This window comes from Chrysochloris asiatica, unplaced genomic scaffold, assembly GCF_000296735.1.
Source record: "Chrysochloris asiatica unplaced genomic scaffold, ChrAsi1.0 scaffold00302, whole genome shotgun sequence".
NCBI classification, from domain to species: domain Eukaryota; kingdom Metazoa; phylum Chordata; class Mammalia; order Afrosoricida; family Chrysochloridae; genus Chrysochloris; species Chrysochloris asiatica.
In genome coordinates this window covers 1670152-1682412 of record NW_006408820.1, presented here as the reverse complement: position 1 = coordinate 1682412, position 12261 = coordinate 1670152, and the positions used below count along the sequence as shown (strand labels likewise).

The window sequence follows — 12261 nt, the reverse complement described above, 5'->3', positions numbered from 1 at the left end:
ATCCTGCCATTTATAGAGCACAGCCCTGCAGGGAGGGCATGTCTGCAGCTGGCATGTGGGCAGGGAGGGACCCACCACCTTCTAGCACCCAGAAGCCGTTGGACCAGCAGCCCGGTCCACAGACAGTCAAGGGTTGAAAGTGGACCTGCCCATTCGCCACAACGGTAAGGCAGCCCAGAGCCTGCCTTAGATTAGAGTGCTTGCCTCCAAGCTTCCCAGTTACGCAAGTGGCAGCTTGATCACCCAGCAGTTCCTGAGGCCAAATCCATTTAAGTAACTATTCAACTGCATGTGCTTAATTTCCAAGAAACTTTCCATGATCTTGTTTTAACACCAACTCTACCTTTTGTATGTTATTCATTACTTCTAGACTAGCTTTCTGGAGTCCTGGTGTGGTGCTGTGGGTTAATGTGCCAGACTGCAAAACCGTTTGAACTGCAAGGCCAGCGGTTCAAGCTCACCAGCTGCTCCTTGGAAACCCTATACAGGGTTGTTATGGGTCAGGATTGACTCGACGGCGCTTAGCAACAACAACAAACTAGCTTTCTACCACCAACAGTCAACATTTCCTTGCGCTTAAAAGTGCTAGGTACAAAGTTAAGAGCCAGGACTGTGAGCCCTAATGTCTAGTTGGAGGCTGACTCACTCACCTCTACCATTTATTAGCTATGTGATTTTAAGCAAATTAGTTCACTTCTCTGGGCCTCAGTGTCCTCATCTGTAAAATGGTTGTCATTTAGGACTCAGCCAGGCAGTTGCAATTGCTGTACAGTAAGCAGCTATTTATCTATTTCACAAGGACACAAGGCATTCACCCATAGCTTCATCTCCAGGGGACACCCAGACTCCAGTTAGGGTGGGATGTACACAGGGGCAGGTGTAAGAGATGGGTTATCTCTCAGTGAACACTTAAGAAGAGGCAACCACTGTGCCAAACATTTTCTGTATTTTACTTCATTTAATCTTCATGATGGCCTCCTGAGGAGGTTAGGCCTGCCAGCCACTTCCTTTTTACAACCAGAGGATAGCACTGAAGTATGTTGTTGTTAAGTGCTGTCGAGTCGGTTCCAACTTATAGTAGCCCTGTATAGGGTTTCCAAGAAGCAGCTGGTGGGTTTGAACTGCTGACCTTGTGGTTCACAGTCCAGTGCTGATCCTACAGTGCTACACCATGTAACTTGCCCAAGTTTCCCATCTAATAAGCTGAGGGACCAGGATTCCCAAATAATTGCCCAACCCCTTCCTTCCTCTGCCCTCATTCTCTTCTAGCATAAAGGGTGAGAGGGATGAGGAGTGATAAACAGCACTTCAAATTCAGGTGTGGCACTGTAGGATAAGCGCTGGACTGCTCACTGCAAGGTTGGTGGTTCAAACCCACCAGCCATTCCTTGGAAACCCTCTACAGGGTTGCTATGAGCTGGAACTGACTGGATAGCAATTAACAATAACAATACATCCCCACAACCAACCTGGGCCCAACTAGAAGACATCACAAGCCTGAGAACACCTATAGTATTGGGGTTTGCAGGTAAGAGAATGCCTAATAGTATAACTCATTAGATCCAGAAGACCTATGAACTTTGCCTTCTCTTCTTAACTATATAACTTTACCTCTTAGCTCTTTGTTTAAATGGGGAGTCCTGGTGTGGCACTGTTTGATACACTCCAGACCGAAAGGTCGGTTTGAACCACAAAGTCAGTGGTTTGAACCACAAAGTCAGTGGTTTGAACTCACCACTCACCAGTTGCTCCTCAGAAACTCTATACTGGATCGTTACGAGTCAGAACCGAGTCGAAGGCACTTAACAGCAATAACTACATAGGATCTTGTGCTATATGCTAAATTTCCTTTGTAAAGCACTGAGCTAGACACTAGGGATAAAGCTTTGGGGAAAAAAAGGTTCCTAGCCCCTCAAGCTTATAGTTTAGCAGAAAAAAAATGTTTTGTTTTGTTTTTAATTTTTAAAAAAGTTTTTATTGTGAATTGAGTTAAAGTTTACAGGTCAGATTATCAGTTTTATATTCCATAAATCATATTTTGCTTCATTGCAATGATTACAATCCCCTCCATGTACTATCAGTCAACAGTATTTACCCAAACATGGGTTTTAAACTATTAACTTGTATAACGAATTCATTAGAATTATGAATGCTAGGAGCCATGGTTGTTGTTGTTGTTGTTGTGTGACGTGGAGTTGATTCCAACTCATAGTGACCCTGTATGGGGTTTCCGAGGCTGTAAATCTTTACGGGAGCAGAAAGCTTCATCTTTCTCCCGCGAAACAGCTGGTAGGTTCGAACTGCTGACTGAGATTAGCAGCCCGATTCGTAACCACTACGCTACCAGAGCTCCTTAGGAGCCATGGTAGTGTAATGGATTATGAGCTGGACTTCTAACAGTGAGGTCAGTGGTTAGAATCTACTAGTTGCTCAGTGGGAGAAAGATGGAGGCTTTCTGCTTCCATAAAGATTAGTCTCCGGAACCCTATACAGGGTTGCTGTTAGTTGGAAGGGACACAAATCACACTTAATAACAACATTGCATTTATTCTGGAAGCTCAGATAGGATAAGTACTGGACTGCTAACTACAAGGTCAGCAATTGGAATCCACCAATTGCTCCTTGGGAGAAAGATAAGACTTGGAAACCCTATACAGAGTTGCTGTGAGTTGGAACCAACTCAACTGCACACAACCAACACCACCTCGAGAAGTAATAACTTAATTATCTAATGGGGGGGTTTCAACCTAGTTGAGATGGGGAGATTGGGGAAGGATACTTGTGAGGGAACTTGATGGTCCAGGACAGACTAGAAAGTTCTGGAATTCAGGCAGGCCCTGGCACCTGGCTCCCTTCCTATCTCTGCTACTCTCTGTAAACCACCTTTACCTGTCGCCAGGTTCACATGCCAGGTTCTACTCAACTTCATGACATCCAGCACCATGCATGACTCACTCTTACACTCTCTAAACCCCAACTACAAAGCTTGGGCAGGTGCGAGAGAAAGAAAAAAAAGATCTTTTTACTTGTAAATGGCTGACAAGCCTAGGCATGTGTTTCCTTTGGGTGAAGTAGTCACCTCAATCCAAGAAGCTCAAGGTGAGGGTGAAATGTCCAAAATATGCTTGCTTAGGCAACATTAGAGTCTGATCGTAAATAAGCATACATTCAACAATGTGCTGGATGTTGTGGAGATACAATGTATCAGAGAACACACCAACAGTGGCAAAATTGCCATAGGAAGGATTGCAAACACAAGGACCAAGGAGGAAAGGCCTAAATAGCCAGAAAGGTGAAACAGTTAGCCAGGTGAAAGTGGGCAAGGTGGGTGGGAGGGAGGGGGAATGTCAAGGCGACTTGCAGGCTGGCAGTGACCAGGGTGTATGGCACATTGGGAGGCTGTACAGGAGCTGGAATGGCAGAGCAGAGGTGAGTTTGTGTGCTGGCCAAGAGGCTAGAAAGAACACGCACAGATGGTGGCGAGAGGGAGCCAAGAGGAGCTTGGAAGGTGGCTGAAGCCGTGGCAGCACTCAAATTTGGCTCTGTAAGGAGCACCTGGAAGGTTTATGAAAATAGATTTCTGGGTCTTACAGCAGACTGTCCGATTCTGTAGGCCTGGGGCGGGCCCTAAGCATTTGCATTTCTGACATGTTCCTAGTTGATGCTGATGCTGCAGAGGTCCAGGGATCGTACTTTGAGAACCACAGGATTAAAGGATGAAAGGTCAGCCAGGAGGCCATTGCAGACGTCCAGATTCAAGAGCAGATCAGTGGCAGGAGAGAAAATGATTTATTGAGCACCAGCCAGTATGCTGATCTCTTTGCATATAATTTCACTTAATCCCTTTAACAACCCTGAAGCCTTATCCTCATTCTGGAGTAAATGAAGTGCAAACAGATTCAGGGATGTGCCCATGTCATCCAGTGACAGACATCTGCCTCTAGGCTATTAAAAGTCACCATCAGGCTGGAATCAGCAGTGACCGGTGGTTGACTGGGTGATGGTGGAGACCATAGCCTACTAAGGGAGAGGGAAGTCTCATGACTTCCAGGTTTCTGGCTTCTGTATGAGGGTCAGATGTCATTCATTATCTGTTGTTGTTAAGTGCCGTTGAGTCGATTCTGACGCATAACGACCTTGTATAGGGTTTCCAAGGAACAGCTGGTGAGCTTGAACCACTGATCTTACAGTTCAAACAACTTTGCGGTCTGACGTATTAGCCCACAGCACCACACCAAAACTCCATTCTTATCTAGAGTACCCTTATTTCTGGGCCTCACTCTAAGTTTCTCTAAGTTTAAGGAGACTTGGTTGTGTAGTGGATTATGAACTACAAGGTCAGCAGTTCAAACCTACCAGTTACTGAGGGAGAAAGATAAAGCTTTCTGCTCCTGTAAAGGTTTTACAGCCTAGGAAGCCTTATCCAACATTACTATAAGTTGGAACTGACTTCAGTGGCGCACCACCACCACACTGAGTTGATTCCAATGTGCTACTGGTAGTCTTCTGAACAAAGATGTCCAGTAGACAAGTGGATTTATGGACCTGGGGATAAGCAGAGTATATGATTACAGAATGCTTTATCATGAAACCCCAGGTAAAGTTATGAAGGGGGTGACGAGAGTAGGGATCTCCCTGGGTAAACTCCCACCCTAGAAGTAGGAGGAATAGAGACTGAAAGAGATGGTCCCAGAAAGACAAGGGGCTGGTTTCCAGAGTCATCAGTGGTGTGCGTGCTACTAAGGGTGAACAAGGGCAAGAAATAACCAGTGGAGGCCACGGCCAAGGCAGGAGCCATGGCAGGGTATTAGGAAGAGCCAGACTCAAGGAGCATGAAGGATGATTTGGAGGTGAGCAAGGAGAGGGAAAAAGGAATTCCTCTTGGAAGCTTGAGGGAAGGAGAGCTGGGTGATAGCTAAGAAAAAGATGAGGACAAGGTTTGTAAGCAATGGATGAGTCTTCAATATTAAGAAGAACCAGTAAGGAATAAACTTAACCACCAAGAGCTCAGATATTGAAGGAACCAAAAGGCCAATACACAGCCTGGTCAAAGGCCGCAAAACTCAAAAAACCAAATCCTGTGCCATCATGTTGATTTTGAGTCACCACAGGACAGAGTAGGACTGCTCCACACATACTTGGCGGAAGCAGACCATCTCATCTTTCTCTTGCAGAACAGCTGGTGGGTTTGAATAGCTGACATTTCAGTTTGCATGCAACTGCTTAACCCACAGTGCCACCAAGGATCCTTGATCAGAAGCCTCAGGAGAGTATTGAAAAAGGGGCATTAGGGCAGGTTCAGATGCAGAGATTTGTAGGACGTAGAAACTGGGGGTCATTCAGGAGCTGTTTGTGTTTATTCTGCAGTGATTTTTAGCTCAGAGTTAAAGGAAGTGGAGTCTGTGAAGAGGTAGAAATCAGAAGCCCAGCATGCACTCTTGTTGCTCTTAAAAAACTTGGGTTGAAAAGTTCCAACCAGTTAAGAAGACGTGCTTTTGGTATCAGATTTACCCCGTTATTAGCAGGTCACTTATTTGCTTTGTCTAGATCTAATGTTTGACCATAAGGAGCTCTGGTAGTGTAGTGGTTACAAATCGGGCTGTGAACCTTAAGGTCAGCGGTTTGAAACTACCAGCCGCTCCGCGGGAGAAAGATCAGGCTTTCTACTCCCATAAAGATTTACACCCTCGGAAACCCTGTACAGGGTCGCTATGGGTCGGAACCGACTCGACGGCACATAACAACAACAACAACGTTTGACCACAGAACTTTTTATTCAAATGACTGTCAAGTAGAAACAAAGCAGGAATGGGTAGGAAGTTCAAAGCATCCCTTTTGTGTAGCTCCTCCTCCCCAGCTCCTCATGGGAGCCCAGATGTCCAGGGCTTTGTAGAACCACACGTTAGAGAAACCTTAACTTAGTAGCTATCTGGGTGGGGAGGAAGAGGCTGTCTCCGTATCTCTAGCATCTGTGCTCTTCAAATGGTTTCAAGTCAGGGAATACCGGTGACCTTCACTGCAACAGTATGTTCACTGGTCATTTCCCCAAGGGCACTAGAAAGCAGGTATGTGGGAGGGGTGGAGACAACAACAACATTGTTGTCAAGCCTCTAGAAAGGTTATGCCAGTCTGAGCACATGAGGACCACATCCTGTCAGCACAGCAGAATCCGTTAAGTGCAAGACAAGAACAGAATTACCTCCTGTCTCACAACTCTAATCCTGACAGCAGTTTGTCTGTTAGCTTCACCCTAGTTTCCTAGGATGTTGGTCTGCAGAAAATGGCTTTCTTGAAAGATGATTTGCCTACAAGTGCAGAGATCACCCCAGAGGTTCCACAGAAAAGTGTCCCAAGAAAGGAGGGAAGAACTGGTGGGTTGGACTAAGAAGCCAGAGGCCACTCTGCCCTTCCCAGTCCCTCAAGTCTTCTCAGGAGGGTTGAGGAGTAGCAGCAGCTAGAATCACGTGGATTCCATCCCGCCTCCTCCCTCCTGCACAGCTTGGAAGTGAGCAACACTTAAGAGGCATGACAATGAATGAAGCTTTTCAGAAAAATACTTGAACCCAATAATCTCGAGTCATCTGGCAGATCCCTATCAGGATCTTAATGCCAGAGGTAATAAGGACTCCCCCCAGTTGTCTGTTTGAGGCAGGCCCTTGACACACAGCTCTGAGAGTACAGAACCCTCGGTGCTGGCACTATATTAGTGAGTCACAGAGATGGGCGGCAGCCTTTTACACCAACGCTGAAAGCAGGTTCTCAGACTTGACCCTGAAGTTTAACAGCTCACTTTCATCATTTTCTTAAGTGCCTTCTGGCACATAACCACTCTCTGAAATGGTGCTACTTGATGCTAAATCAGGAACAAGTTATATGGAAGGGAGCCACTTTTAGATGCACACACATGCTGCAACAGACTGTGTTACAGAGATTTCTACTTTTCAAACCATCCTTAGTCTGGAGCCACTTCAAGCTATTTGCAGTGGTCATCCTCTGAAAAAAACAAGAGGGGCCTGAGGGCGTGGACCAGAAGACAAGAGCCCCATTTAAAATTAATTTCCTATGTTCCCAAACGTCAATGATCTAGAAACCCCTCAGGTGAGATGTTAAGGCAGTAGCCATTCAGGCCAAAGGAGCACACAGGAACATGTCCAGGTAAGCTCATCTACTCAAACTAAGAGCCAGGGAAGGAAGTGTCCTCTTCTCCAGCTACTCTCAAACTTCAAGGTGAATCAGAATCAACTGGAGAGTGTCTGAAAACAGAGCACTGCTTAGTTCTGACCCAGTGGGCCCAGACTGGGGTCAGGGAGCTGCCTTTCTCACAAGTGCCCAGGTGCTGCTGCTGGTCTGGGACCCCCACGTTTGAGAAGCACAGCTCTAAATCCCACAGACAGCTGCCCCAAAGAAGTGATGCGGGCACACGAACAGTTCCATTATAATAGCCATCTTTATTTGTAAAAATCCAGATATAAAATGTATTCTTTCAGCCTCTCCGGGTTTTCCTTTTTACAAAAACAAAAAGGCACATAAAAACCTTCCCCTAGCTGTCATTCCCACAGACAGATGTTTTTCAGGCAGCCCTCCCCCCCTCCCTCCCCCCCGTTATAGCTACATGCTTCATTCCAGGACGTTTCTTTACATCCACATGCTTCGGTGCTCTCCTACCAGGGTAGAGTTCCAAATTCCAAGACTGAAGTACACAAAGGGGGGTGGGGTGGGTGATGGATGTAGAGTGTATGGCATGGTGCTTCCACAGCGGCGTGCAGGACAGGGGACTAGTAGTAGGTTTCCTTCTCCACCCAGCCTGTGGAGAGAGAAAGAGCCTGCAGTGAGACTCCCATCTAGCTGAGAGGCAGAGATCTCGCCCACCACAGGATGACAACGCCCACCGGCACAGTGCCGACTGGGCTTACAGCCAGATTCTACTCAGGACCTTGCTTTCTATTCACATGTTTTTAGGAATACTGCATCACCTGGAAGATGGTTTTTGATTTCTAACAATGTTTTTGCTATATTTAGCTTGAATTTTTAAATTTTATTAGGTGCGTTCCCCCCAAACTTGAAGTGGGGGGTGGGGGGGTCCTGCATTCAGAAGGTGTGACTGTGGTTAGTTTCATGGCCTTAGCTGATCAGATTCACCATCAAAGGAGCCAGACCTCGCCCCCCTGACCCACTTACCGCCAGGGCTTCGCCTAATGATGAGTTTTCTGACTTCGTCATACACAAAGATGAGAAGAGAGTAGGGGAAGGCACAAAACCACCAGGTAGGCCTGGAAATAGAATCAGGTACCAATATGTGTCCACACCGACACCATTCAAAGGACCAAAACAGAAATGGTACGCTGTCACAGGGACAATGAAACAAAGCGGCCTACAGGAAACCAGATATGGTCACAGCTAATGATGGGCCGTTCACTGGACCAGGTCACAGTGCCCCAGACTGCCGCTTCACACGGCAAACTTTACCCAGCTCCAGTGAGGCTAGTACACTTTCTGTTGACGAGCCCAGAGTGACTAGACATTTTCTTCTCTTTTGTAAGTGTTGAAGAAGCTCATGAGCATATCTATCTAAAGTCCTGGCATTTGCAGATAAAGCACTACCAGCATGGGTCCAAAGCACTTTATTCATCCCTAACTTTGGTCTCTCTGATACTGGAGTACAGGACAGTCAACTGTGTGTTCTGCACCCTAGACTTGGGGAATGAGAAATGCTGAGCCGAGAGGTCACTAAGTCTTTCAGGAGCCCAGAGACCATGCTTCAGTCTCTGGCCTGGAGACTCGCTTTCTTGATGACCAGCCTCCTGCAGTAAACACATGAGGAAGCTGTCCCTGGGCAGATTCTGGTGGCCCCCTCCTCTTCCTGTCCTCCTGTCTACTCGCAATAGCTAGAAGATTCAGCTACCAGAGGAACTAGACCATCCATCAGGAATAAGTTCCCTAGTCACAAAGGACCACAGAACTGAGATGCTCTGTGTTGCTGCCCCCATTTCTGTGTGATTTTCCTACTTCAGCCCTTTAGAAAGCCTGTATCCTCTCTCCTAGCCTCCTACTGATAAACCATGGCCCAGGTTGAGAGAATTTAACTAGGCCCTGGGATTGCTCCTGTGCCGAGTGCGGGGGCTATAAAGAAAAAACAACAAACAGTGAGAGCAGAAATGACAAACAAGTCATACCGAAGAAGAGGTATAACTATAGGTCCAGGATGGGAGAGCATTGGAAACCAGGCTGGTAGGTGGGAGAGAGCATCCTAACCAAACCAGCAGAGGAAAAGACTAGCAACTGGCTGGGTACAAAAGCAAGCAAGCAAAGCCAGGTGAGGTGAAGACAATACTGGGAGACTCTGAATGTCAGATTATTATGCCTGTACATTCAAGAGGAGGCCAGTAGGTTTCCATGACTTCAGAGACGACCTCAGTGGTCAGAGGGATGACATCAGGCTAGCTAAGGTGACAAAGTCCTTTTCCTGTGTGTAAGCCCCTCTGGTTCTAACTGAAGATGGCTGAGCAACTCCTTTCTCTGACAAAGTCTCACCAGGCTCTCCCTTGGACCAAATCCTACGTACTGGCTGGAATCATATTCATCTTTGGATTTGCTAGTCTGAATTACCGACAAGCCAAGTTTTCCTATTCCCTGACACGCTCCCCCCACCAACAAATTTCCATCCATGGGAATTTTTGCACACAACTGTTAAAAGTTCTGAAAAAAAATTACTATTAGTGCAGGCCATGAGGGAGACATCACTCATAGCACATATCACACTTCTTGGAGCCCTAGAAAGGTGAACTTACTTGAGGGGATACATCCTCAGGGCTACACCCATGCCAGGGCAGTACGAAAGGAAAGCAGCAAGGGCAGTCTCTTCAAAGAGGCCAAATATTAAGATCTTGTTCCTAAAATTAAGGAGTTGAAAGAAAAAAAAAGTCTTATAAAATGTCACTAATATACAGTGACACCTAAGTTCCTAAGCTGATCTTCTAGTGTTCTGCATGAAATGTCTTTATCTGTCAGTTGTCCTTAGACACTTAGAGGTCCGATGGGGAAACCTAGGGAGTTTTGGTTTTGCTTCCTAAGTTGCTCCCCAGCTACAGACTCCTAACACTTTGCCATCTGTGGCAGGTGTCGGATCCAATCTTTGGAGCTGTGACTCACTTCATTCCCTGCTGGAAGACTGAATTCCTCCTGGTCTTGCAGATGACCAAGTCAGCCCATTGTACCACCACGATGCTGACAAAGAAGGCAGTGTGGCAGGTGAACTCCACGATTTTCCTCTGCTCATAAGTCTGAAATCGGAAAGGCAAACACGTGAGCTTTGGCTCTCTGCCCACGTAGCGGGTGACAGCAGGGCCACAGTCCTCTGGGGATTGCAGAGCTCTGGCACTGTGGGCAGGCAAAAGACCCTCACTACTTACCCACTGCTGACCGTAGCTGTCCTCCACATCGTTGACCCAGCGATCATCCCAGTCCACTCGGATGCCCAGTAGGTGAATGGGCAGGAAGCCGTTCTCAGCCAGAATCACAAAGTAAGTGAAGAAGCCGCCCAGGGCCTGAATCATCCCTAAGAAGTAGGAGAGAGACCTGTCTACTATCTCACAGCTGCAGCAGGTCTGGGGGCAGACAGGGGACAGGAGGGTTTTGTCCCTACTTGATAGGGGTACAGGAGTTGCCCAGTCACTCAGCTAGCCCCCAATAGTTCTGGTCAGTGGCCTCTCCATTTTGTGAGTAAATTTTTTAGGGTCTAAAAGGAGAAAGCACACTGGTCTTGCCCTTAAACACTCACGTTTATTCCTTTATAGATATCTGCTTCTATCCACCAGGGCAAAGCCTTGAAATGGGGGAACCAGTTTCTCTACTTTTAATCTCTTGAACGACTTTTTCCCAGCTTTCAAATTTGTTACACACTGCCATTTTGCTAGCCACTGTAGGTATTTTTTTGATTACTTTAGACAAACAACACATTATGGAAAAAACAAGTATAGCCCCTTCCAATTCCCCTCCCTCTTTCCCAGCCCCGTGTTTTCTTCGGGGTTCTTTTTCTTCTGGAGCCCAATCCAATCACACTTTCCTAAGTTCCTAAGGCAGGATGTCGACCTATGCTTTGGATACTCCTCTCAATCAAAATCAGGTTTCCTGGGAGATCAGGATGAGCTACCCTTCAATTCCTTTGTTGACTACAAGGTCCAAGCAATCTTCAGTGTCATTTCCATGTGCTAAATATTGCTCCATTCAACCCAAGAGTACAAAGTGAGGCAAACTTTCAATCCACAAGAACACATTCCTCATGGTGGTATCACTTGGCTCTCTCAGAGGAGACTAGACAGTGGACTTATATCAGAAAGTGTTATGGGGCTGATAGACCAGGGATGGAAGGAAGGAGCAGAAGACCTGACACCCCTCATCCCCAACCCCTGGTAACCACCAACCACCACAGGTAGAAGAGAACGAAACAAGGAGACAAAAAGAAGAAAAAGCCTGTGAGCGATGAGAATGTCAGATATGGACACTGTAATGAATAAATACCCCGAGACAGGCACGATCGATGTCTAACCTCACCAGCTTTCAGAGACAGACCCGCTGGCCTACCCAGTGTACTTTTGCTCTCTATTAAACCTGTTTTCTTGTACTCCTGTGGTCCTGCTCACGTCTTGCATCCATGATCCCTTACCTGACCTTGAGAATTCCCATGGCATGTTTGGTAACAGAATCGCCTACCCCTAGACCACCTGTTACCTGGTCATGTTCAACTGATGGAGCAGAATAAAGCACTGAGCAGGGAGTGGCCTGCAACGTCACCATTTATTGGTGGGACCTACGGGCCAAACCATTATGATTTCTTCAGAACCTTGCTATAGAAAGCAGTGAGATATGGCCTATCCCCAGAGAATGTCTTCTTTAGACATTTATATTAATATAATGCAATCCACAAAATGAATTCCAGCCCCAGAGAACTGCAGGAAGGGCATCCAAAGTTTCTGGAGGAACTGAGCCCAGCCTCAGGGTTCTGAGTCTACATAAACAACTAACTAGGCAGAGAGCAGCAGATTTCTCCTCCCATGGGGGAAAGTCTAGTAAAATCCAGTCTACCCAATGTTATAAGGAGCTCTGGTAACGCAGTGGTTATTAATCAGGCTGTGAACCACAAGGTCTGCAGTTTGAAACTACCAGCTGTTCCACTAAGGAGAAAGATGAGGCTTTTTGCTCCCGTAAAGATTTACAGCCTTGGAAACCCTGTACAGGGTCACTATGAGTTGGAACTGAGTCCAC

General features: G+C 46.6%; 1 protein-coding gene across 3 annotated transcripts in view; it reads right to left on the bottom strand.

Annotated features, from left to right (window-relative positions):
• Nucleotides 1-7428: 7428 nt before the first annotated feature.
• The window catches only part of ATP1A1 (ATPase, Na+/K+ transporting, alpha 1 polypeptide), a 33995-nt gene continuing 29162 nt past the window's right edge, over nucleotides 7429-12261 (bottom strand). For all 3 annotated transcript variants that reach the window (XM_006874800.1, XM_006874801.1, XM_006874802.1), the window contains 5 exons: nucleotides 10410-10555; nucleotides 10150-10280; nucleotides 9789-9890; nucleotides 8179-8270; nucleotides 7429-7804 (listed from right to left, as the gene is read on the bottom strand). In XM_006874800.1, the coding sequence (XP_006874862.1) occupies nucleotides 7776-7804; nucleotides 8179-8270; nucleotides 9789-9890; nucleotides 10150-10280; nucleotides 10410-10555 (500 nt within the window). In that variant the 3' untranslated portion in view covers nucleotides 7429-7775. The remainder of the gene's footprint in view (nucleotides 7805-8178; nucleotides 8271-9788; nucleotides 9891-10149; nucleotides 10281-10409; nucleotides 10556-12261) is intronic.